General features: G+C 33.3%; 1 protein-coding gene across 9 annotated transcripts in view; it reads left to right on the top strand.

Annotated features, from left to right (window-relative positions):
• The window catches only part of NBEA (neurobeachin), a 678,194-nt gene that overhangs the window by 118,721 nt on the left and 532,582 nt on the right, over positions 1 to 26,891 (top strand). For all 9 annotated transcript variants that reach the window (XM_032314437.1, XM_032314438.1, XM_032314436.1 and 6 more), the window contains exons 9-10: positions 12,299 to 12,496; positions 13,140 to 13,273. In XM_032314437.1, coding sequence (XP_032170328.1) covers positions 12,299 to 12,496; positions 13,140 to 13,273 — 332 coding nt within the window. The remainder of the gene's footprint in view (positions 1 to 12,298; positions 12,497 to 13,139; positions 13,274 to 26,891) is intronic.

The following is a 26,891-nucleotide window of genomic DNA, read 5'->3' as shown; positions in this document are numbered from 1 at the left end:
ATACTGCTTATATTGATGCATTTTGGCTATCTGAAGCTTATTCTGTAGTGTGTTTCTCTAGAAGGGCTTATGGGAATAGTATTTCTTTTCTTTTTTTTTCCCTGATTTTATTTATTTATTTATTTATTTGACAGAGAGAGATCACAAGTAGGCAGAGAGGCAGTCCCAGGACCCTGAGATTTTGACCTGAGCTGAAGGGAGAGGCTTAATCCACTGAGCCACCCAGGCACCCCAGGGAATAGTATTTCTTAAGAACTGCATTTCATTATTAGTTTGTTAGGGGTATTTACACTTGAAAGGCATTTGCCTCTTATAAAATTCTTGACTAACCTTTCTTTGAATGTCTTAAATATGTTACTGATTTTCTTCTGGATTAAAATGTTTTGTTGAAAGTCTGATGACAGTTTTAATATCCTTTCTGTTATAGGACACTTGTTCTTTTTGCCTATGTGTTCAAAGGATTTTTTTTTCTTTATATCTAGTCATTTTTCTAGATATGTCTTAGTCATTTGGAGTTGATTTCTCAGATGAGTGGTGTGTACTTTCAGTATGTAGTTTTGCATCTTTTTATATTTCAAATTTTTTTTCTTACATTGTTTAGTATTTGTGTTTCCTTACTTTGGTTTTCCTTTTCAGAGACCTGATTATACATGTTTGATTTACTTATCTTTAATATTTGTCATTCTGTGTGTGTGTGTGTGTGTGTGTGTGTGTGTGTGTGGTCAAATTATTTTTCGGGTTTCTTTTCATTTGAAGGACTCTGTTATTTTTTGTAGGGTGAGTCAGCAACAAATTATCTGAGTTTTTATTTTTTTGTGAATATATTTCATTTTGCTTTCACATAGCTTTTCTGGATATAAATTCTTGGTTGAAAGGTTTTTCTTTGAGCACTTTGAATGTTTTATTTCACTGTGTTCCAGCCTCCATTTTTTTTTAGGTGAGAAGGCAAACCGCCCCCCCCCCCCATTTATTTATTTAACAGACAGAGATCACAAGTAGGCAGAGAGGCAGGCAGAGAGTCAGGCAGAGAGAGAGGAGGAAGCAGGCTCTCCGCTGAGCAGAGAGCCTGACTCAGGGCTCCATCCCAGGACCCTGGGACCATGACCTGAGCCAAAGGCAGAGACTTTAATCCACTGAGTCACCCAGGTGCCCCGAGAAGTCAACTTTTGATCTTATAGGTGAAGAGTCATTTTTCTCATGCTGCTGTTAAGATTGTCTCCCTGTCTTTGGCTTCCAGCACTTTTACTATGATTTTTCTGTTTGTAGATTTCTTTGCTTTTATTTTTCTTTGAGTCCATGGGCTTCCTGAATATGCAAATTAGAGTTTTCCAAAAATTGGGGAAGTTCTCAGTTCATCAAGTTTTGAATATTTTTCTCTTTTCTCTTTCTTCTCTACTTCTGCTATTCCCATTCTGCATATGTTGGTATATTTAGTTGTTTCCCACATTTCTCTGAGGCTCCAGTAATTTTTCTTTACTCTTTTTTTCTTTTTGGTTTTTGGATTACATAATCTTTATTAATTTATTTTCATGTGTGCTAATTCTGTCATTTGCTTGTTCAGATCTTTTGTTGAGCATCTATAGAACAATTTTCAATTCAATTACACTTTTCAGCTCTAGAATTTCCATTTGGATTCTTTTTATAGTATTACTCTCTTAATTGATACTCTCTATTTAATAACTTTTTCAAAGATTTATTTACTTATTTCAGTGAATGAGTGAGAGAGAGAGAGGGAGTGAGAGTAGGGGCAGAGGCAAAGAAAGAGAAACTCAAGCAGAGTCCATGCTGAGCCCCGTATGGGGCTTGATCTCTAGACCCTGAGATCAGACCTGAGCCAAAACCAGGAGTCAGACGCATAACTGACTGGGCCACCCAGGCTCCCTGATAGTCTCTATTTAATATGACATTGTCACCATACCTACGTTTACTTCTCTAATTACAGTTTCCTTTTAGTTTTTAGAATGTATTTTTATTGGCTTCTTTGGAGTCTTTTTCTGTTAAATCTGACATCTGTTTGCTCTCACTGGCAGTTTTTGTTGCCTGCTTTTTCCCATATGTATGGGTTATATTTTCCTGTCCCATTCCATGTCTCTCAGTGTCTGGTTGGAAAATGTCCCTACTCTCTTTTTTCTTTTAAAAAATTATAATAACTTTATTGAAATGCAATTTACATATCATATAATTCACTCCTTTAAGTATACAAGTAAATTATTTTAAGTAACTTATGGAGTTGTACAGACATCACCACAATCCAGTTTTAGAACATTTCTGTCACCCAAAATGCCTATTGGCAGTCACTCCTCATTCTCATCCCCATCCTACTCATACCATTTTATATAACAATTGTGCTTCTGAAAATCCTTCAAGGAATAATTTAGTGAGTAATGATATTTATGCATAAGCATTCTTATTATGCCTTAATATATAATTTTGAAATGCTGGAGGTAATCTAAATACCAAAAATGGAGTAAATATAAGAAAATTATCATATTTTAATAATAGATTATCTTTATAGTCATTTAAATTGCATCATAATTGAAAAAAACTAAAAATGTTATATTTAATTAAATATGATGTAAGGTTGTTTTGCTTCTACAAACCAAAGTAGGGAATATGTTTTTTGCATTGTAAACTGAGAAACTTAAGGCCAGTCATTATTTAAATAAGAATATGTTTTATTAGACTTACTACATTATATTTCCCAAAAAGATTTTATGATTTCCCAGAGAATATATTAAACATCATTTATTCCATTGTAAGTAATAGGAACAAAATGAAAATAAAGGTTTTGTTCCAGACAGTAGAATGTACATACATTTTAGAATTGTTAAAATGCCAATGTGGAAAAGCTAATTACAATATTTAACAATACATTTGTCAGTATTTCAATCATTATTTTTAGAAAGCAGGTATTCTGAGTTCTTAAGCAAGATAGACATATAAAAAAAATAGGAAGAATTAACTATCTGTTTCAGACATTGCTTTAAAAATAATAGTAACCATGAGCCAAACAGAGTGATATCTTCAATGTTTTCTAGTACTTTTCACTTAAATTCATTGAAGGTTTTAAGAACGCATTATATTAGTAATTACTGGTATAAGACTTTCAGCTGAAAAAAGATTTTACTGCTTAAGTTCAGTGTGTGGTGAATAACACTGGTGATTTCATAGTCATATTTAATGGTTGCTGTGTTTCTCAAAGCAACCAACTCTTTTATACATGTTGTTAAGTAAAGGAAAGGGCACAAAAAAGCAGAAAGAAGCAAAAAAGAGCCAAAGAAAGATATTTAAAGAAATAAGAACTGAGAAGTGGTAGGTTTTAAGCAATGGTAGAAAACAAAAGTTTTGTGATTGAATTGAATCCAGAAAGAAGACCAAAATCAAGGAAGAAATATGGGTAATATATTTTTAGTCTTAAAAGTATGAGTGCAATTAAATATAAAGAGGATGTATTTTGTCAAAAAGAGATTAGAAAATAAAAATGCCAAAGTGTTAAAAAAAAGAGGAATGGATAATTTTATTTTAAATTCTGAATTTTCCCTGAATAAGGAAAAGTCATTTAAAGTAGCTTTAAAATGACTAAAGGAAAAACTGAAAGGATTCTATTTGGATGAATTTCCTTATAAAATTTTAAAATTCAGAGAACATTTGTTAAGGCATTCCTATGCATGGAGCACTGTTATAGGCATTATGGAACATGCAAAGCTGTAAATTACCTTTAAGGAACTTTTAACCATATAAGGAAGAAAAACATACAAAAAGTTAAAAAGTAAAGTTGGTTGAATTTATAGTCATGATATAATCTGAGAACAGTAAGTCCAATGGGATCATGGAAAAGGATTCTGATTGTAGGAACTGAGAAATGCTTCATAGAGAAAGCTTTAAAGCCAGTTCAGTCAGGCTCGTTAAGCTTCTAATCTTTGATTTTTTTTTCCTGTGGGGATGACGATTAGAATTTGCAAAACAATCTTTTAAAACCAATCTAATTACAAAATTCCTTAATTAAAATTTTGAGTAGAGTTGACACAATGTTACATACATTTTAGGTGTATAGCATAGTGATTTGACAAGTTTATACATTATGCTATGTTCAATACAACTGTAGCTTTTTGTCACCATATATCACTATTATAATATCATTGACTATATTCATTTTTTAAAAAAAGATTTTATTTATTTATTTGTCAGGCAGAGAGGCAGGCAGAGAGAGAGGGAAAAGCAGGCTCCCTCCTGAGCAGAGAGCCCGATGTGGGGTTTGATCCCAGGACCCTGGGACCATGACCTGAGCCAAAGGCAGAGGCTTTAAACCACTGAGCCACCCAGGTGCTCCTCATTGACTATATTCTTAATGTAGTGCCTTTTGTTCCTGTGACTTATTCATTCCACAACTGGAAGCTTGTATCTGCAGTCCCCTTTACCCATTTTGCCCATTCCTCTATTCTGCTCCCCTCTAGCAACCATTATCTTCCATATCTTGGCTGTTATAAATAATGCTCAGTAAACATAGGGGGTGCATATATCATTCCAAATTAGTGTTTTCATTTTCTTTAGATAGATGTCCAGTAGTGAGATTACTAGATTATGGGGTATTTCTATTTTTAATGTTTTGAGGACCCTCCATATTTGTTTTCTACAGTGGCTGAAAATAAACTTAAAAACTCAAATTGGAGTAAGGACCTAAATGTGAGACCTGAAAACCATAAAAATCCTTGGAAAGTACACAAGCAGTATTTTCTCTGACATTGGTGTTATAACATTTTTGTAGATATGTCTCCTAAGGCAAAGGAAACAAAAGCAAAAAAATAACTATTAGGACTGCATCAAAATAGAAAGTTTTTGCACAATGTAGGAAGGAAACCACTCACGAAATGAAAAGGTAACCTATTGAACAAGAGGAGATACTCACAAATGATATCACCGATAAGAGATTAATATCCAAAATATATAAGGAACTCATGCAACTGTACTCTAAAAAAAAAGAAAAAAAAAGTCCAATTAAAAAATGGGCAGAGGACCTGAATAGACTTTTTTTTCAAAGAAGACATCCAGATGGCCAACAGACACGTGAGAAAATTTTCAACATCACTAATCATTAGGGAAATGCAAATCAAAACCACAATTAGATATCACTTTACACCTATGGCTAAAATAAAAAAACAAGAAAACTGTGTTAGCTTAATTAATTTCAGAAAATAGTCAATCTGATTTCTGATTTTGTCAGTGTTGGAATACTGGTACTGAATGTGTTGGACTACTGTAAATAATTATAAAAATGGGCAAAATATACAAAGCATCTGTTTTTGACACTTGTCAATACCAGCACAGGCTTGAGATCATTGAGAGAAGGAGTATATTTAATGAGCTTGGTATTCACCCTTGAGATCTGACTGGAACCAATAAAAATACTTCCACATATTTTAGCTGTGGAGGTAGCTGAGCTGAGGATGTTGAGATCAGAAATTCAGGGCAGCTTGAAACAGCTAGAATATGTGGAACGGGGCAAAAGGAGCAGGCTGTTGGGGTAGGGACAAAAGTCTTTCTGAGGATTGCCTGTGCATTCTTTGCCAGGTGTAGAGCTGTACATTAACAGCGGGGGGTGGGTGGGTGGGTGGGTGGGGGTGGGGGTGGTGGTGGTTCCATGAACCTTAGCAGAAAGCAGGTGTTCCCTAGTAGCAGAAGAGAGGTAGGAGAGGTCACACAATTGTTTGAGACTGTGGAGGATCACCCCGATGAGGGAAGGTTTATTTCTAAATCCTTTGGTGGGCAGTAATTATTATAAGAATAAGTGACAGTAGTGACACAGAAGTTTTGGAGTTTTACTCTGCTGGATTATAATTACTTAAACATGTGTCCAACCAGATCATTTCTACAAAGTGTATCTTTTATGATTATGTAATATTGATTGCTTTTGCAATTTTTAAAATTTCTAGCCTTTCAAAATATCCATTCTTCTGTGCAACTGCATGCATGTAAAAAACTTTTATTCATATTAGAAGAATGAGTTACATGAAATTGCTTAATATTGGCAAATGATTACTTAATTTGATATAAGTAGTTTCTCAGTACCATTGTTAAATATTTCTTTTGCATATTGGTTGGTATCAGTGAAATGTTTCCTTCTAATATTTGAAATATTGTACTTATAGAGCTCATTCTTGGTATTTCTGCCATTATCATAATTTCTAAAGATTTGATTTGGTGGGGGCACCTGGGTGGCTGAGTCAGTTAAGTGTCTGATCACGTCATGATCTCAGGGTCCTGGGATTAAGCCTCATGTCGCAGGCTCTGCACTCAGTGCTGGAGTCAGCTCTCTCTCCCTCTGCTCCTCCCCCTGGTTGTATGCTCTTGGTCTCTCTCTCTCTCTCTCTCTCAAATAAATAAATCTTTAAAAAGAAGACTTGATTGGGTGAACAGTTATCCATTGTGTTGAAGTACTAATTTCACGCACTGAAGTTTTCTGTGCTGATCTAGTTGCCATTTGTTGACATATGTTTGTGACTATAATCTTTTCTTTACATTCTTGTTAAGAGGTGGTTGTAATTAATGATTGTAGGAAATGCAATTAAACAAAATTCATTAGTATATCAAATATTTATTATATTCAAGGAACTGTCCTAAACTTTTAGGATTAAAAATGATCATGGTTATACTTTTTATGGGAATATCCCTAAATGTTTATGATTGAAAGTTGTTATGTGTACCCGAAAGGAAATATAGTGCAAATGCTATTAAAGTTCTGTGGAAGGATGATTAATTTCAGCTACAAAGGCTTTAGGAACTCTGTGGAAAAGTTTTCTAGGGGATGCCTGAGTGGTTCAGTCAGTTAAGCATCTGCCTTTGGCTCAGGTCATGATCCCAGTCTCCTGGGATCAAGCCCTACACTCTGCTCCCTGCTCAGGGAGCCTGCTTCCTCTGCCTGCTTCTTCCTCTGCCTGCTGCTTCCTCTGCTTGTGTGTGCTTTCTTTCTCTCTCTCTCTCTCACACAAATAAGTGAATAAAATCTTTAAAAAAAAGTTTTTTATGGTTCTTGAAAAATACCTGAATTTCAGAGGATGAGCAGGATGTGATGATAGAATGAGACAGCAGGCATGCTTATAGGGATAGAAGCAAGGAAGTGTTTATGGATTAACCGATTAACCCATTAAGCCATTAATCCATAATCAGGCATGGCTTCCTGGCAGAATATAGAGTAGGTATGCTGAGTGGTTTATGGTGGAATGTGAGGATGATTATGATAGGTTGAAACCAAGTTATTGAGCATTTTGAATATCAAAATCCTCAATGACTTAGTTTCTAGTCATTTGGAATTATAAAAAAAAATTGTAGCAGAAGAAAAGATTAATCATACTTATGTACTTTCCTAGAGAAGTTTGGAAATTTAGATACTAGAGTCCGAATTATTTTTAATGAGTTCAGTTGGGTTATTCATTTTGAAGGGAAAATTCTACCATGCACAGGTAGCAACATTCTCTTAGTTATACATCAGGAAATATAATTCATAGAATGTTGCAGTGTCTTTCCCTATTAAAATCAGCAACACTTGTGACATAGAGATCCTGAAAGAGCAATAGGTATTGCCATATATATGTTATTCTTACATAATTTCAATTGAAAATGGCTATATTCTTGGCATTGATGAAGTTTTCAGATGTTAGTATTAGAAAATAACAAGTCTCTGCTCTTGTAGTAATCAGATAAACATAGTTTGGTTGAGTTTCACAGTATTTTGAATATGTTCTGATATTCTTGTTAAGTAATTCCAGTTTAGGTGATTTGGGTTCTACCCAATGAGACTTTGCCTCATTAGCAACTATGTTACAGATATCTGAATGTTCACTAAGATAAGTGTAATATGCCATTACATAAAATTTATAGTGAATGTTTTATGAGTGACATTTATGAAAAAAATATTGAACCTAGAAAAATTTGTATAATACCAAGTAGAAAAGGACACAGTAATAGCAGCTACTATTTTGAGTTGCTTTTTTAAAGGTCCTTTTATTGTTCAAAGTACTCTACTTACTATTTTACCTGTTAAGTGTGTAACAGATGAGAGCTGGATAACTTGTAGATGGATGCACATCCGGTCAGTGATAGAGTTAGGATTCAGACTTAAGTCTAACTGATTTTGAACCTAATGGTTTTGCACTGTATAAAACCGACAATACAGTCATTTTTACTTTTTTAAATTTCAAAGCTTTTATTCAAGTTATACTGAGATATAATTGACACTTAACATTGTATTAGTTTAAAGCATACAATGTAATGGATTGATGTATGTATATATTGTGAAATGATGACAATTGACACATATAGCAACTCACATAATTATAATTTTTAGTGTGTACTGAGAACTTTTAAATCTACTCTTTTAGCAATTTACATATATAAAATAAAGTATCTAATCAACATTTTGTATATTTTATCTTCAGAACTTACTCATCTTCAAAGTAGAGGTTTATACTCTTGTCTACCCTCACCAATTTATCTACCCCCAACCTCCATCTCTGATCATTCTTTGTATCTATGAGTTCTTTGTTTGAGGTTCCACATACATGTAAGGTCCTATAGTATTGGTTTTTCTCTGACTTATTTCACCTAACATAATACTCTTAAAGTCTATATGTTGTTGCAAATGGCATGATTTAATTTTTTTTAATGGCTGAATAACATCCCTTTGTGTGTGTGTGTGTGTGTGTGTGTGTGTGTGTACACACACACCATATTTTCTTTATCCATTATTATAAATAATGCTGCAATGAACATGGGGATACATATATCTTTTTGAATTAATGTTTTTGGGGTTTTTGGCTAAATATCAAGAAGTGGAATTACTAGGTTATATGGTAGGTAGTTCTATCTTTAAGTTTTTTATAAACTTTTTAAAGTTTTTAAAATTTTATTTGAGAGAGAGAGTGAACAATCATACGCACGTGCATGCCTGTATGTGTTTGTGTGAGGGGGACAGGGGAGGAGCGGAGGGAAAGGGAGCGAATCCCAAGCAGACTCCACTTGAGTGCGGAACACAAGGTGGGGCTCAATCCCAGACCCCAAATCCATAACCTGAGCCAAAACCAAGAATCGGACTCTGAACAGACTGAGCCACCCAGGTGCCCCTCTTTTTTTTAAGTTTTAGAGAATATGTCATACTGTTTTCCATAGTTGTTGCACTTACATACCCACCGACAGTGCAAAAGGATTCTCTTTCTTCCATATCCTTGACAACACTTGTTATATATTTTGTCTTTTTGGTAGTAGTCAATAATAGCTATTCCAGCAGGTGTGAGGTTAGGGTTAGGGTTGTGGTTTTGATTTGCATTTCCCTAATTAGTGATCCTGAGCATTTTTCATGTGCCAGTCGGCCATCGATGTGTCTTTTGTTTTGAAAAATGACTATTAGATCCTCTGCCCATTTTTAAATCAGATTTTTTTTGATGTGAGTTATATGAGTTTTTTATATATTTTGGATAGTAACCCCTTATCAGGTATATGATTTGCAGATATTTTCTCCTATTTGATAGCTTGCTTTTTCATTTTGTTGGTGGTTTCCTTCACTGTGCAGAAGCTTTTTAGTTTGATGTAGTCCATTGGTCCACTGGTTTATTTTTGCTTTTGTTACCTTTGTTTTTGTCAAATCCAAAATATTCCTTCATATAAGGTCACTTTACGGGCTAGAGTCTGTGTTCCTCTTCCTGCAGTTGCTATTCCCATCATTTACACATTGCTTTTCTCAGTATGATGTCATCAGCATAAGGAAGCACCACTACTTTACATGATTAAACTAGAATCTCCCCTTGGGTCATCCAACTCCTTGACTCTCCTCTTCCTTATTTAGTCTTCTTCTCTAGTGCTTTATTTTTAAAAAGATTTATTTATTTATTTATTTGACAGACAGAGATCACAAAGAGGCTGAGAGGCAGGCAGAGAGAGGGGAGGGGGGAAGCAGGCTCCCTTCTGAGCAGAGAGCCCGATGTGGGGCTCAATCCCAGGACCCCAGGATCATGACCCAAGCTGAAGGCAGAGGCTTTAACCCACTGAGCCACCCACGTGCCCCCTTTTCTATAGTGTTTTAATGTCATATCAACTCTTCTCCCAAATTCCCGCAATTAAATACTTTTATTTCTACAAACTAACTGCTGTGTTTTACTCCTTCAAGATAATTAAATCTTTCTTTTGATCTGTGCTTTGCAACATAAGTAAATAATCAAATTTTATTTGTGAAATTTTACTTCAAAATTACTGGATTAGAAACATAAATATTAAACATTTTGAGTATGTATAATTCTACCTAAATGCCTATTAAAATATTTATTTTTTTAATACCAAGGCAACCAGTGAAGAAGGCAAATTAAATTGGTTTTATGTTGCCAATATTACTATCTAATATAGTTTACTCATAATTTCATTCAGATATTACTTTTTAAAAAAATCTTTTTTTATTGTTGCCTATTTCTTTAGTACAGGAGAGACTGAAATACAATCTTTATTTTAAACCAGAACATGTGTTAAGCCCAACTGTTACCTCTAGATTAGGAAGTAAGAATCTGTGAGTTACATAAACAGATTAAATTTTGAAACTCTGAGGTGGCAGATAAAGTTCTATATTCCATTTAATTGGGAAGAGAAGGCAAGGTTCAATCCAAAGTACTGTAATTTTGTTAGCTTATTTCTTATATCAAAATATGTAAATGTGCTTACATTTAAAGGACAAAAAGTATCAGCCATAACCAAATATATATAAATTTTCATTTATTATGTTGCTCTTATATTGGTAGATGCTTAGTAAGTGGTTTGTGTCCAAGTTCAAGGAAGGGAGGCTCTCTGATACTAGTTTAAAAGTAGAAAATGGGCTAAATTTGGCCTGACATGTTTGGTCTGCACAGTGTTTTTGAACATTTGCATTAAATTACAAATTAGGTGATATTTTATAAAGATGTCCAGAGTTCATGTTTCTTTTGAAAAATACTGAAGAACTGACAACATGGTACAAAAATGGATTTGAGCTGAGCATTGAGGAGCACTTTTAGACAGGATATACATTGTCTAGACTGAAGAAATCTCCATGTAATCTGCTTCATTTATACACGTATTTGTTTGCCTCCTGTAAGAGTCCGAGTTTGGAACATTCAGTTTACACTTACTGTAACATTAGAGTAATGAAATGGGGGCACATTGGTTATATGATTTCTTTGACACTTATTAAATAAAGGTGCAGAGATAATCAGTGATAGAGTCTGGATTATAATCCAGATCACTTCAGCATTAATCCATTAATACTATGAGAGAGAAGACTTGACATTGTGTCGTGGCACTATCCCTTCCAGATCTTAATCTAACATTCAGTTTTCATAGTTGTAAGTTGAAAATAATCATAATAACATCATGTGATTTTTGCAAAGGTTAAATATTATTTGTGTTTGTCAGGTTTATATCTGCAGAGAAATTCTGACCATTTCTAACAATAGTATGTTTCTTTTTTTAAAGATTTTCTTTATTTGATAGAGAGCACAAGAGTAGGGTGAGGGGCAGAGGGAGAAACAGACTCCCCATTGAGCTGGGAGCCCAGTGTGGTACTCTATCCCAGGACTTGGGGATCAGGACCTGAGCTGAAGCCAGAAGCTTAACTGACTGAGCCACCCAGGCGCCCTAACAGTACCTTTCTGATTACAACTAGTACATCTTTGTTATTTCTTTATAAAGCAGTGACGTATTTTAATGAAGTTTTCTTCTGGGTTTCACATGACTATCTGATACTTTTGTGGATAGTGTTGTTACTCAATATGTTGATATAATTTTTATAGTAGAGGTATAAATATTTTTGCTTATAAACTTTTTCCATAGTCTTAAATTGTTTTTCTATATAAGTGATTTCTATACCAGGTGCTGTTTATTCATGTAAATACTTTTGAATGTGTTAAGCAGGAAAATTAAATTTATGTTTAAATAAATATTATTTAAATATTTAGTAATAATATTTATTATTTAAATATTAAATAGTATTAAATCAAAATCCTTTTACTACAGATTTAATAGCATCTGGCTTTATATTTTTTCTAATAAAATTATTTTAAAAATATAAACCAAAATATGCAGATGAGTTGTGTTTAATAACATGATGAGTAAAATTTAACTCCTTGAATTGAAGTAAGAATAACAAAATAATACCACTGACTAATGCCTGACGCTTGGAAGGGTCAAACAAATTGTCTATTATCTTAAATGTTTCTCTGCTTTAAAACTTTAGAGTTTTATTGTGTTACATTTAAAAAGAGTATTTAGTTTAGTTTTATTTTTTCAGAGCACCTTCAAATTTAAATCTGAGAGTGACATTCATTTGGCAGAACATCATAAACAGGTTCTGTATGATGGGAAACTTGCGAGTAGTATTGCGTTTACATATAATGCTAAGGCCACTGACGCTCAGCTATGCCTGGAATCATCACCAAAGGAAAATGCATCAATTTTTGTTCATTCCCCACATGCTCTAATGCTCCAGGTAGGTGAATAGTGGCTTAGTGTAATATTCTCATTAAGCATTAACAGTATGTATTTTACATATTAAATCTTGCTAATCTGTAGATCTATAGTTGCTTTTCTTTTTTTTTTTTTGTTTTCTAGTTCTTTGAATGACATTTTTTCTTTCTCCCTTATTTTCTTACTTTATTTTATTTTATTTTTTGGCAATATACTTTACCCTGGACTAGTCAGTCTTCTTAGTAGGGAATCTGTCATCTCGGTTACCTTGTCTGTTCCATAACCTTTGAAATAAAATTGGTTGATTAGCTCAACAGAAAATTGCTAGACACAAATATATACTTTGCTTTAAAAATGTACTAGTATAACACCCCAAATAAAAATTACTTGAAAATCTTTAAATCTACTAATAATATTTCTTATTCTAAATTGATTTTTGATTTATAGCTTCACATTTTCCATATAAAAATCTCAACTTCAAATTCAAATTGAAAGTGGTTGACAAAGATTTCAAGTTTTTATTTTATATGTGTATCAAAAATTTTGTAATTGAGGGATTTAAAATGTCTATGTTTTTAAATTTTTTCACAGAGTTACTTAGAACAAGGAAATAGTGATAACTTTATGCTTCAGAAGTTAATACACATTTTTGTTTTTGAACATAGGATGTGAAAGCTATAGTAACACATTCAATTCATAGTGCAATTCATTCAATTGGAGGGATTCAAGTACTTTTTCCACTTTTTGCCCAACTGGACAATCGGCAGCTCAATGACAGTCAAGTGGAAACAACTGTCTGGTAAGTTTTCTTTAAATGTGTAATTTCTTGTAATTTTTACCTGCTTAGATTATGCGTGGCATAGTCAATGCTGTGTAAATGTGTTACAATATTTGGTTTTTATCCCTGAAGTGCTAATAAAAGTATCTTTAGGACTAAGGCAGATATATATTTACATAATATTAAAACTTGACACTTAAAATCATAAAGGAATGACTTCCTTGATAATAAATCAAAACTTCTTACCAGATGTAGCATGATTTTAATACAAATTGAGGAGAAATACTAGTCCCAGCTTTAACCTTTAGAAATGCTTTATGGTTTGGATCATCCATGAAATCCTCTTAACTTATATAAAATTACTAGGGTAAAGTTCATTCCGAAAAAATGTATTTGATAACAGTCACATAATTTATAAATTATATATTAGTATTATTTTGTACTTATGTTATCATAATATTAGGATAATATTAATTGACATTAGCTTTCTTTTATATATGATTCATATATGAGAATCTAAATCTACCCAGTAGTATATCTGTGTTTATATAAAAATTCAGTTATTTTCTAATTAGGCTTATTTCATGTGCAATTCTGTAGCTTCTCTGCTTTTTATAAAAACATACCTAATGCATCAAATGCTGATTTAATTTTATAACAATCATTTCTATAAGAAGTTAAATGTGAATTTTTAACTATTTTTACTCCATACATTGGTATGTTTGGAGAATTTCAAGAAAAAAATATATAGGTAAACATTCATTTTTACTCCAGAAACAATATAGGAATGCTTCCCTAATATGCACATATATACTGAAGTTCTTCATGGGTTATCCAATTTTGAATTGTTGGAAAACCTAGGGAATAAAGCAAAGATGGGAAAATAAATTAAAAGTCCATTGGAATGTAACATGATTTTTTCTTACTTATTATCTAAATAAGCTATTAACAAAATTCTATTTTAATTTCTAATAATACTGTCCCTGTATTGAGACCACCTTTATGTGCAGTATAAACATGAATATAAATGGGACCTGTACATTTACAACATTCAGCTCCTGTTGATGGGTCATTCTTTCTTTTATATCAGTGTAAAGGTTGGAGTCTTGAAGTAAAAAGCTTTGAGGTAAAAAAGGAACCCTGAGATCAAGCCCTGCTGTGATACTATTTTGCTATAAGATCTTAAATAATTTCACTGGGATGGGGGTGGATTTCAACCTGGTGGAAAAATAAAACTTTAAATTTCAGTCCGGGGTCTAAATTCAAATGTTTTGCTCTTTATCATCTAAGTGAATCATCAATATACATTGTGATCAGTAATTAAAAACTTAGTAAGTTCTATGAAAAGAAGTTGGGGATGAAGTAGTCTGTAGCAAACTCCCATGTGTAATTTAAATATTCCTTATGAATTAATATTGTCTATAATCATTTTAACCTGACATGGAATTTGTTGTTTGTGAAGAAAAATTAGAAAGATTATATAGTTTGAAAATGTTATAACTAAAACTATCACAATAATTTATATCTACATGAATATCTATTATAAAATCTTAGGGCTAAAATCATATTTTAACAGTTTATCTGGTCCATTCATCCAGGGCACATGGATATTTTTCATTGCCTGTCTTCAAAACTCATTTAAATGTTTATATTTTGATATTTAAACTGTATTTATTTCATCATGGAGGTAGAAGACAATATAAGGGGACAGTATTATGATTTTCATTTTCATTTGTTTTTAGTTTTTTATATCATTCATCTTAATTTTTCTCTGTAATAAAGAACTTCCAACTTTTGCAGTGATATACATGTTCTTAGTTTAAATCCAACAGAAAACATATAATAAGAAAAGTATCACTGTGCTCTTTGTAATAACAGATACCCAATTCCAAGCTACCCTGCATTCAGTTATGTGCTATTTTGAATTCTTATCTAATACTTTTGCATTAATTATGTCAAAGCCCTTGATGTCTGAGGTTGGCTCTTTTGCGGAAAATTGTGTCTATCAGTAATAAGGTCTTTTGTTATTTCAAGTTTTGAAGGGGGCCGTTACAGATAAGTGTGTACATGAGTGGTGCAGTCTTTTGGTTTTTAAAATGTTAAAACCAAGTTATTAAATGGGACTTCTGTCTCTACTTGAAGAACCCGGGTTCTTAGTTGCAAGGCCAGAGTTGATAGAGTTTCTTGTTTTCTGGCTGTATCATAAATTCATATAGATGAATGAAATCTTGAAATAGGATATATCATCTTATTTTTATTTATTATTGTTCTAGATGAATGAGAACCTATTTGAAGTTTTTAAATTTCCAGAGAAAATTAGATATATTCTTTTTTTGAAAATCTGTTTGCATAAAAACTTACGCCAGCAATAACTAATATTTCATTACTTTTTGGAGAAATTGAACTAAGCTATATAATCAGTTACTTCTCTGTCTTCTGTGTTTTAAGGTGAAGCATTTAGTTACCATGTTTCCCCCCCACTCAGTAGGCCTTTTTTATGAAACTTTATTGTTTCTCTGGTGGCACTATTCTACTTTTCTTAGAAATCTTGATGAGTTTTACTCTACCTAGGGAGCTTAGTATTAAAATAATTTACTGAAGGAATAATTTTTTTTCTGGAGTCTTTATAAATAAGCTCTGTGTATAATTTTGTGGCTTTTTTTTTATCATTGAAGGGTATGTATTATGGTTGTTATATGTGTGGACTTTCAAGTCAGATAGTCTTGGGTTCAAATTCCGAGTTTACTGTATTATTAGTGCACCTTTGAATATGTTAACAATTTTGTGCTTCTGTTTCCACTGTTACAAAATTGCAATAAAAATAGCACATTGGATTATTTAGTTTAAATGTTATAAAATATGCAGATCATTATAGTAAGCACTCAGTACATGTTGGGTTTTGTTAGCATGACAATGGGCTAGGTGATCTATAAGAGCCTCTCTAATACCATGGCTTTATATTTAAAAAATTATATATCATTAATCTTGGAAATTGGTTGTTATAATATGGGCTGTATTACTTTATATTTGAACTTCTTTTTATCAATGTTCGTATTTACAATAGAGACTTAAGTAATTAATTAGGACATATTTTGAATTTTAGTTGTAGTGATGAAAACTGGTTTTTGAACTATCCATTTTTTAGATATGGTGGCTTAATATAGAGGATGTGTAAATGTGTATATTGGTTCTGAAGTCAATACCAAGATAATAAAAGCCTAGAAGGGTTTAAAGATTTTTCTTTAGCTTGGTTTTGGGTTTTACATAGCATCCCCTTTAGTACTTAAATTTCCAGGAATAACACATTTTGTCACCTTTTCTTTTAACATTTAGTTTTAGCTTTTATCATGGCACAAAAATATTCACCAACAAAATGAGTAGATAAATATTACTGAACTGAGTTAAATAGCCTGTGGCATCACAAACAGTATTTTTGATGTTACCTATTTTTGACAAGTAAATTAGGCCAATATGTAGTTACCATTGTGATTTCTTCTATTCATAATGATTCTTAAGCTCTAAGATCACCTTGAGTAATTCTGCCAAGTGATCAAAGCTGTTTGGATGTTTTGTCTTTCCTCAGGAACTATTTTATATTGGACTCATCAGTCTCAGTCTAGTGACTATTGACAGCAATAACTAAACAAATTGCCTTTCATTAGACACTTAATAAATAGTTAATGACTAAAAGAATAAACAAATAATTAATAAATTATTTCAAGAAGTACAACTCTAATCGTGAAATAATCTTTTTTTTTTGGTATTTTGTATCTCAGAATGACTTAGTAAATTAGAAATTTCATTTTCCTTTGATTTGGATGATCAGATACATTGTAATGACAGATCTTTTTCATTTGGTCCACCCTCCTTTTTTTCAGAACATATGTTATTTAATTCTTTATGTGATACGAAATAAATCTTCCTTATTGTGTAATATGGGAAGAATCTGCTTTGAAAAAAAATACGTTTTCTGGTGCAAGGTATAAATGGACTTTCGTATATCAAATAGCTAAAAATGCACTAATCAAAAAATTCTCTTTAGAGACAGTGTGATGCAATGAGCAAGACTTCCTTTATGTCAGACAGATTAAGACTCAAATCACTGTACTGTACTATCTGATCTTGGGTGATGGGGATTGTTCAGTTCAAGGGTGTGTAGTAGTAGTAGGTAGTAGTAGTACATGGCATTTACTGAGTACTTACTATGTGCCAGTCTCTGTAACTACAGTATCTCATCTAATACTATCTACTGATGAGGGAGAGAAAAACTGAGTTACTTCCTTAAGGCACAAGACTTAAGTGGAAGATTAGAACCAGAATCCTAATCCTGAAAGCCTGACTCCAGAGCCCTCACTCTAAACCATTGTGGGCAACTCTGAGAATCACTTTTGCCAGCTGTGGAATGGTTTTTTAGAAATGCCAATTTTATCTGACTGCAAAATGAATTAATCTAAGATAGTATATGTGAAATATCCATCACAGTGTCTGGTACATAATAGACATTGAATGTATTTTCTCTCTTTCCTCAGTAAATACTAGTCTATAGGTGTGATATAATTTTGTATTACTAAAATTTATTTCTGATGCTGTTTTAACTCTGAAAAATTTTACAAACTAAAATTCAATTTTGAGTGATAGTTTAAATGAATTCTTTTAAATATATAAATATTTTTCTCAGAAAACTGTTCTTTTTGTTTTTAGTTATGACACAAGTTGTTTGGTAGACTGTTTGTTGAAACGTGAGATACAAAAAATTAGAGAATCCATAAGGAATTTATGTCAGTGATCTGTCATTAAGAATCTTCTTGTAATGTGATGTTAATGATGCATTAATTTGTTTAGTGAACTTAACTGAAGATGCTTTTCCTTTTTTTTTCCTGAGTGAGGGAAAGGAATGGGGTGGGAAGGGGCAGAAGGTGAGGGAGAGAGAGAGAATCCCAAGCGGGCTCCAGCCCAGAGTGGAGCCTGACACTGGTTTGGATCTTACAACCCTGAAATCATGATCTGAGCCAAAATGAAGAGTTAGATGCTTAACTGATTGAGCCACTCAGGCTCCCCAAACATTTCTTTTTCTTAAAATGTATTTTGCTCATCAGTTATTTCAATGATTATCTTGAATTTTGTAACCCTCTGAATAATTAAGCCATTCCTTTAATTAAAAATTTTATTGTGAGTCATTGTAAAGTCCTGGTTAGCACTGCTGCCATGTGTAAACCAACAGAATTGCCTGGAAATTTCAGTATTTCAGTGAGTACCTAAACCAGATTTTCCCTTACACTTTGAAGTTATCTAAAAATCCTTTGTTCAACCATGTTTTCTGATTGTTAGTTCAGGGAAAATTACCTATTACACATACAGTGTCAAAATTTTATTGTATAGTTTTAATGCAACTGACAAAAAAATGAAATGTGATTGATTTCAGTAGGCAAAAGAAGTGAATCAGTACCTGTTGGTAATGACTGTCTCTCTTATAAAAATTGTTAATATATGTAGAATATAATATTTTTGTTTCCAAAAGCATTTAAGTATTTTCAAATATACACCTATCAAATTATATTCCCTTTATATTTTTTCAGAAAGAATGTATGTCACTTCTTATATTTGCTAGTTTGCCTTTTTTTAGTTTACTGAATTATTGATGAAAAATTCTTTAAGTAAAACAGATACAAGAAGTATAATTGATGTACATTATTACTACTAATAGAGGAGGAAAAAAGCAAAGAAATAATTTATTTGGTAAGATTAAATCCAGTAAAGTGGAATTTATATTGAATTTACTGTGAAAATTAATTTTTAAGAAGTAAAAAATAAAATACAGAATTCTGCCTGAAACATAAGGAAACTAATTAAATGTTCAGATAACTTCTTCTTGTCAGGCAAGTCCTTTATACTCTATGGAGTCTCTATAAAACTCCTAGTATATCTAGAAATTTAATAAATTTGTCAGCTGTCAACAAGAATGGATGTTTTGTTTTATTCTAGATTTATGACTTATGATTTATTGACTTTTCAAATAAGCTGGTGCTTTATTGTCCATTTTAAAGTGTGTGTGTTTTTTTTTTTTAATAAGGAGTGATTGCCTTCACAATGATTCTTTCTTAAAAAGTTCCCTTTAAATTTAGTGAAATGCGTTTTTTTTTTTTTTTTTTTTTGGATTTTTTTTTTAAATTTATTTATTTATTTATTTATTTATTTCTATTTCCAGCATAACAGTATTCATTATTTTTGCATCACACCCCGTGCTCCATGCAATCCGTGCCCTCTATAATACCCACCACCTGGTACCCCAACCTCCCACCACCCGTCCCTTCAAAACCCTCAGATTGTTTTTCAGAGTCCATAGTCTCTCATGGTTCACCTCCCCTTCCAATTTCCCCCAACTCCCTTCTCCACTCTAAGTCCCCATGTCCTCCATGCTATTTGTTATGCTCCACAAATAAGTGAAACCATATGATAGTTGACTCTCTCTGCTTGACTTATTTCACTCAGCATAATCTCTTCCAGTCCCGTCCATGTTGCTACACAAGTTGGGTATTCATCCTTTCTGATGGAGGCATAATACTCTATCCCCAGGGGTACAGGTCTGTGAATCACCAGTGAAATGCGTTTTTAATGCTGTGTTAGTGAGTGTTATTTCATTTTAGTACCTTTTTTTGCTCTGTAGAGGTCAAGGCTTTTGCTTTATCTTTGCTACCCCCACCCCAAAAAAATAATTGCTTTGTCAAAAGGGTAACTGCAAATTATTTGTTGCATAAATTTTGGCAACTATAAGCACATCTTTACTGAATTAGTTGCCTTAATTTTCCTCTAGTTTGTATATCCATGTAATTTCTCCTTTGATATTTCAATCAGTCTTACACAATCTTGTTATTTTTCGCATTAAATAGCATTCATTTCTTCTAACTTTTCTCTCTTTGTATTCCTTTTAGAAATAAGAAAAATTCTTCATTCATTTTGGTTTTGTGATAATCAGAGTCTAAAGCTAAAATAAATATTATTTGCTTTTACAAGAACTATTGTCACATGCTGATCTCTTCACTTTCAGAAGCCCAGATTTTCTGATGAAAAGTGGGTATAATACCAAGAGTGTCCCCATTGTTGAGGTTCTTTTTCCTTACTCTTCCCTGGTGTGATGACCAATACGTGCACTGAGTTGAATCTTTAAGAAAAGAATTAATAAGTCATCATCAGGAGATTCTAGTCAGTTTAGTATTGTAATTATATTTGTTTTTACTTTATTTTGTTTCTAGGTCCACAGTCTTATACCTATGCTGACAACTCCCAAACTTCTTTTCTAGTTATCTTCTATTTAGGTCCCTATACCCAAACCATGTAGAAAGTATCTCAAAATCCACATGCCTTAAATAAAAACCCAAAACTTTCTTCTCTGCATAGTTTCTTTTGCTTTTGATATTCTTTTTATTTTTAAATTTTAGAATTTGTTTTAAAATTTTTTAAGATTTTAAAATTTATTTGACAGAGAGACAGACGGAGAGGGAACACAGGGGGAGTGGGAGAGGGAGAAGCATGCTTCCCCTGGAACAGGGAACCCAACCCGGGGCTCATCCCGGGACCCTAGGATCATGACCTGAACTGAAGGCAGACACTTAATGACGGAGCTATCCAGGCGCCCCAAAATTTGTGTTAACTTTTTTAGAGACTTCATTGTTTTAGAGCAGTTTTAGGCTTACAATAAAATCAAGATAGTACTGCGATTTCCCTACACTCCCTTTCCCCACAAATAGATACCCTCTCCCTTAGTCAATGTCACTCACCAGAATGACTTTTTTTTTTTTTTAAACCAAGAATGAAACTAAATTATTACAGTATAATCATTCGAAGTCTGTAGCATCTCAGAATTCACTCTTGGTGTTTTACGTTCTGTGGGTTTGGACAAAAGTATAATGACATGTATCTATCATATAATAACATAAAAAGTATTTTTACTTCCCTAAAAATTCTTTGTGCTCCACTTATTCATCCTTTTGCTGCTCATACTCTCTACCTGGAAACCATTGGTCTTTTTATTGTCTCTTGTTTTGTATTTTCCACAGTGCCATAGTTGAAATAATATAATAAGTAACCTTTTCAGATTGTCTTCTTTCACATAGTAATATGCAGTTAGGATCCCTCCATGGCTTTTCATGATTCAGTGTTCATGTCTTCTTAGCACTGAATATATACATTCCTTTGTATGTAGCAGTTTATTTATTTATTCACCTATTGAAGGACATGTTGGTTGTTTCCAAGTTTGGGCAATTATGACTAAAGCTGCAAACACTTTACAGGTTTTTCGGTGGATTTAAATTTTCAACTCCTTTGGGTAGATATCGCGGAGCGTGATTACTGGTTCATATGATAAATGTATGTTTAGTTTTGTAAGAAACCTCTCAGCTGTCTTCCAGAGTAGCCATACCATTTTCTGCATTCCACCAGCAGTGAATGTGAGTTCCTGTGGCTCTTTAACCTCATTAGCATTTGGTGTTGTCAGTGTTCTGGAATCTGGCCATTGTAGAAGCTGTGTAGTGGTATCTCAATGTTTTAATTTGCATTTCCCTGATGACGGGATGTGATGCATCTTTTTTATATGCATCATCTTTTTGATGATGACGTGACGTATCTTTTTATATCTTTATTTGTCATCTGTATATCTACTTCAGTGAGGTGTCTGTTCAGGCTTGAGGTTCATTTTTTAGTCATCTTATTTGTTTCTTACGGTTCAGTTTTAAGAGTTCTTTTTATATTTTGAATAATAATCCTTCATCAGATATGTCTTTGGCAAATATTTTCTCCCAATCTGTGGTTTGTCTTTTAATTCTCTTTATAGTGTCTTTCCTGGAGAAGATTTTAAACTTAATGAAGTCCAACTTACCAGTTATTTCTTCATGGATTGTGTCTTTGGTGTTGTATCTAAAAAGTCATCCCCATACTCAAGGTCTTGTATGTTTTTTTTCTTATGTTATCTTCTAGGAGTTACTTAGTTTTGCATTTCATATTTAGGGTTGTGATCCATTTCAAGTAAATTTTTGTGAAGCATGTAAGGTCTGTTTTCTGGATTTACTTTTTTCTGGATTTACCTTTTTACTTTACTTTTTCATGTGGTTGATCAGTTTTTCCAGCAGCATTATTGAAGACACTTTGTTCCATTTGTCAGAGATCAGCCGACTATTTATTGGTGTCTATTTCTGGGCTCTCTCTTCTGTTCTATCCATTGATCTATTTTTTGTTCTTCCACCAATACCACACTATTTTGATGACCATAGCTTTATAGTAAGTCTTGAGGTTGGTAGTGTCAGTCCTCCAACTTTGTTCTTTAGTACTTTGTTGGCTATTTTTTGACTCTTCATATAAACTTTGGAATACATTATGACTATCCATAAAATAACTTACTGGGTTTTGGCTAGTATTGCACTGAACCTGTAGATCAATTTGGAATGACTGACATCTTAACAGTATTTATTCCTCCTATTCATCTACTGGACTGTCCATTTATTTAGTTCATTTTTTATATCATTCTGGAGTTTTATAATTTTTATCACTTAGATCTTGTATATATTTTGTTAGATTTACACTTAAGTATTTTTGGGGGGTTTGCTAAAGTAAATAATACTAAAGGTTTAATTTCAAATTTCACTTGTTTATAGGAAAATAATTGACTTTTTAAATTAATCTATATCCTGCAAGCTTGCTGTAATTTCTTATTAGTTCCAAGAGGACTTTTGTATATTCTTTTGGATTTTTCTATACAGATAATCATACCACCTAAAAAACAAAGACAGTGTCATGTCTTCCTTGCCAATTTGTATATGTTTTCTTTTTTTATCACAATAGCAAGGACTCCTGGTATGATGTGGAGAAGGAGTGATGAGAGGAGACATCATTGCCTTATGTCTGATCTTAGAGGGAAATCTTTGTGGCTTTCATCATTAAGTATGATGTTAGCTGTAGGTTTTTGTTTTTAGGATTTTATTTATTAGAGAGAGAGTAGGAGAGAGAGAGCGAGCTTGAGCATGGGAGCATGTGGGATGGGGAGGAGAACGTGGAGGGAGAGGGAGAAGCAGGACCCCTGCTGAGTGGCGAGCCCATCACAGGGCTCATCACAGGGCTCAATCCCAGGATCCTGGGATTATGAATTGAGCCGAAGGCAGGTGCTTAACTGACTAAGGCTGAGTGGCGAGCCCATCACAGGGCTCATCGCAGGGCTCAATCCCAGGATCCTGGGATTATGAATTGAGCCGAAGGCAGGTGCTTAACTGACTAAGGCACCCAGCTGCCCCTAGCTATAGGGTTACTAAGCATTTTTTTTTTTTTATCATGAATGGTTGTTGAATTGTGTCAAATGCTTTTTCTGCATTTATTGATATGAGCACATCATTTTTGTTTTTCAGCTGTTGATGTGATAGATTATATTAATTGATTTTTGAATCTTTAACTAGCCTTGCATACTGTGGATAAATCCCACGTGGTTGTGTTGTATAATTCTTTTTATGCTTTTTTGGATACAATTTATTATATTATGTTGAGGTATTTTGTATTTAAGTTTGTGGGAGGTACTGGTCCATAGTTTTCTTAAAATCTTTTTGTCTGGTTTTGGTATTAGAGTGATGTTGGGCTCAAAGAATGAGTTAGGAAGTAATTACTCTGCTTCGACCCTCTGAAAGATATTGTAGAGAATTGGTATAATTTCTTTCCATTTAAATTGTTTGATAGAATTCACTAGTGAACCCATCTGGGCCTGGTGCTTTCTGTTTTGGAACATTGTTAATTATTGAGTCAGTTTCTTTAATAGATCTAGATCTGTTCAGAATGTCTTTCTTTTTGTGTGAGCTTTGACAGGTTGTGTCTTCAGGTTACTGGTCCTTTTCATTAGGTTATCAAATCTGTGGGCATAGAATTGTTCCTAGTATTCCTTTTTGTCCTTTTAATTTCCACAGGATCTGTAGTTACATCTCTTCTTTCATTTCTGATATTAGTATTTTGTGTCCTCTCTCTTTTTTTTCTTAGGCTGGCTTGACGCTTAATCAATTTTATTGATCTTTTCAGTGAATCAGCTTTTTGTTTCATTGATTTTCTCTATTGATTTGCTCTTTCCAGTTGCTTTCATTTATACCTTAATTCTTACTATTTCTTCTCTTATGCTTACTTTGGATTTAGTTTACTCTTCTTTTTCTAGTTTTGAAAGGTGGAAATGTAGATAGTTATTTTAGATCTTTCTTCTTTTTTGGGGTGCATAATAGAGGTCTGAACTCAGGATTCTTGTGTGTGTGGAGAGGTGGTTCCCTATACCACTGCCATCACCAAACAATTCTCTATAACATTAGCTGGTTGTCCTACAATTTAATTCAATTCTTTTTTTTTTTTTTTAAAGATTTGATTTATTATTTGACAGAGAGAGATACACAGAGAGAGGGAATACAAGCAGGGAGAATGGGAGAGGGAGAAGCAGGCTTCCTGCCAAGCAGGGAGCCCAATGTGGGGCTTGTTCCTAGAACCCTGGGATCGTGACCTGAGCGGAAGGCATACTTAATGACTGAGCCACGCAGGTGCCCCTAATTCAGTTCTAATACTGTCTACTTGGAGATAGTGTCAGATCCCACATGTTAAGGGCCCAGTCATAGAAGATTGCTGCTATGACTTTAGGACACCACTCACAAGCCCAGATTATCACCTGTGCTTTTGACCAACTGACTATAGACTGGAAATTTGATCGACCCCCCTCCTTGGTCTTCTGATGCCAGGTGTTACCTGGACATGTAACAGACTAACTATCAATCAGAGGTTCCTACCACCACCGCTTTCAGTTGAATTAATTTGCTAGAGTGTCTCACAGAGCTCAGGGAAATATTTTAATTACTGGCTTTCTGGTTTGTGATAAAAAGATATGATGAAAGATACAGAAGAATGGTTCAATGAACATCCAGATGGAGGAAATGCATAGGGCAATGTATGGGGAAAGGGCACAGAGCTTCCATGTCCTCTCCAGACATGCCACTCTGCCACCATCTCCATGTGCTAACAGACCAGCTCTCTGAACCCTGTCCTTTTGGGATTTTATGGAGATTTTGTTATATAGGTATGATTGATTCAGTCATTGGCTCTTGGTGATTGAACTTGATCTCCAGGTTCTCTCCTTTCCTGAAAGACTGGGTGGGGCAAGTGGAACTGAAAGTTCCAATCTTCTAATCACATGGTTGGCTTCACTGGCAACTAGGTCTTGTCCTTAGCTGAATTTCAAAAGTCATCTCATTAACATGACAAAAGACACCTTTCTCACACTCATCACTTAGGAAATTTCAAGGGTTTTAGGAGCTTTGTGCCAGAAAGAGGAATGAAGACCAAATATGTATACTGATATTATAAATCCAGTATCACGACATTCGGTGCTGTAAATTTCCTTGTAAGCATTGCTTTCACTCCGTTCCAAAAATTACACTAAGTTGTGTTTTCATTTCTTTCAAAATATTTTTACTATATCTTAAGATTTCTTTGACTCATGTTATTTAGAAATGTGCTTTTAATCTTCACATGTTATGGGATTTTCCAGTTATCTTTCTGGTTTTGATTTCTAATTATTAATTTTATTGTGATCTGAGAATAGACATATATGATTTTTTATTCTCTTTAATAAATAAAGAGAAAATTTAATTTGTAAGATGCCATTTTCAGCCCTGAATATGATCTTACTTAGCGAATGTTCCATGTGAGCTTCAGAGAAATGTGTATTCAGCTGTTGTCAGATGAAGTCATGTATAGATATCAGTTATCTCCAGTTATTTGTTGGTGTTGTTGAGTTGAGTGATGTCCTAACTGATTTTCTGCCTGCTGTATTTGTCAATTTCTGAGAGAGGGGTGTTGAAGTCTCCAAGGGTGACAGTAGATTCATGTGTTTCTTCTTGTAGTTTTAGTGGTATTTGCCTCACTAGTTTGATGCTCTGTTGTTAGGCACTTACACTTTAAGAAATGTAATGCCTTTTGAAGAATTGACACCTTTATCATTATATAATGCCCTTCTTAATCTCTGATTACTTTTCTTGCTTTGAAGACTCCCCTATACGAAGTTAATGTAGGTACGTCTACTTTTTTTGATTGTTGTTAACATGGTATATTTTTTCCTATATATATTTTAAATCTGTATGTGTCTTTATATTTAAACTAGGTCTCTTTTAGACAACATATAGATGGATTGTGTTTTTCACTTTATCCTGACAGTTTTTGACCTTTAATTGATGCATTTAGATATTGACATTCAAGTTGATTATTTTTGTATTTGAATTAATAGCTGCCATGTTTATTACTGTTTTATATTTGTTCTCTTGTTCTTTGTTCCTGCTTTCATCTTCTACTGTTTTTCTGCCTTTTTGATTTTAAGTAAGCATTTTATATAATTCTGTTTTGACTCCTTTCTTAGGAGCACATCAGTTAAAATTACTTTATTAACCTTTTTAAATTGTTGCCACAGAGTCTGCAACTAATTCTACTATCAACAATATACAACTGCATGGGTATTGTGTGTACTTCATATCAACAAAATAATCATTCCTCCTTATTCCTAGTATCATTCATATATCATTAATTTCATATAGAAGCATACATAGGTATATATACATATGTATAAGTATACATGATGAAATACAGTGTT

Source organism: Mustela erminea, chromosome 15, assembly GCF_009829155.1.
Source record: "Mustela erminea isolate mMusErm1 chromosome 15, mMusErm1.Pri, whole genome shotgun sequence".
NCBI lineage: Eukaryota > Metazoa > Chordata > Mammalia > Carnivora > Mustelidae > Mustela > Mustela erminea.
This window is presented reverse-complemented; position numbering and strand designations above follow the sequence as displayed.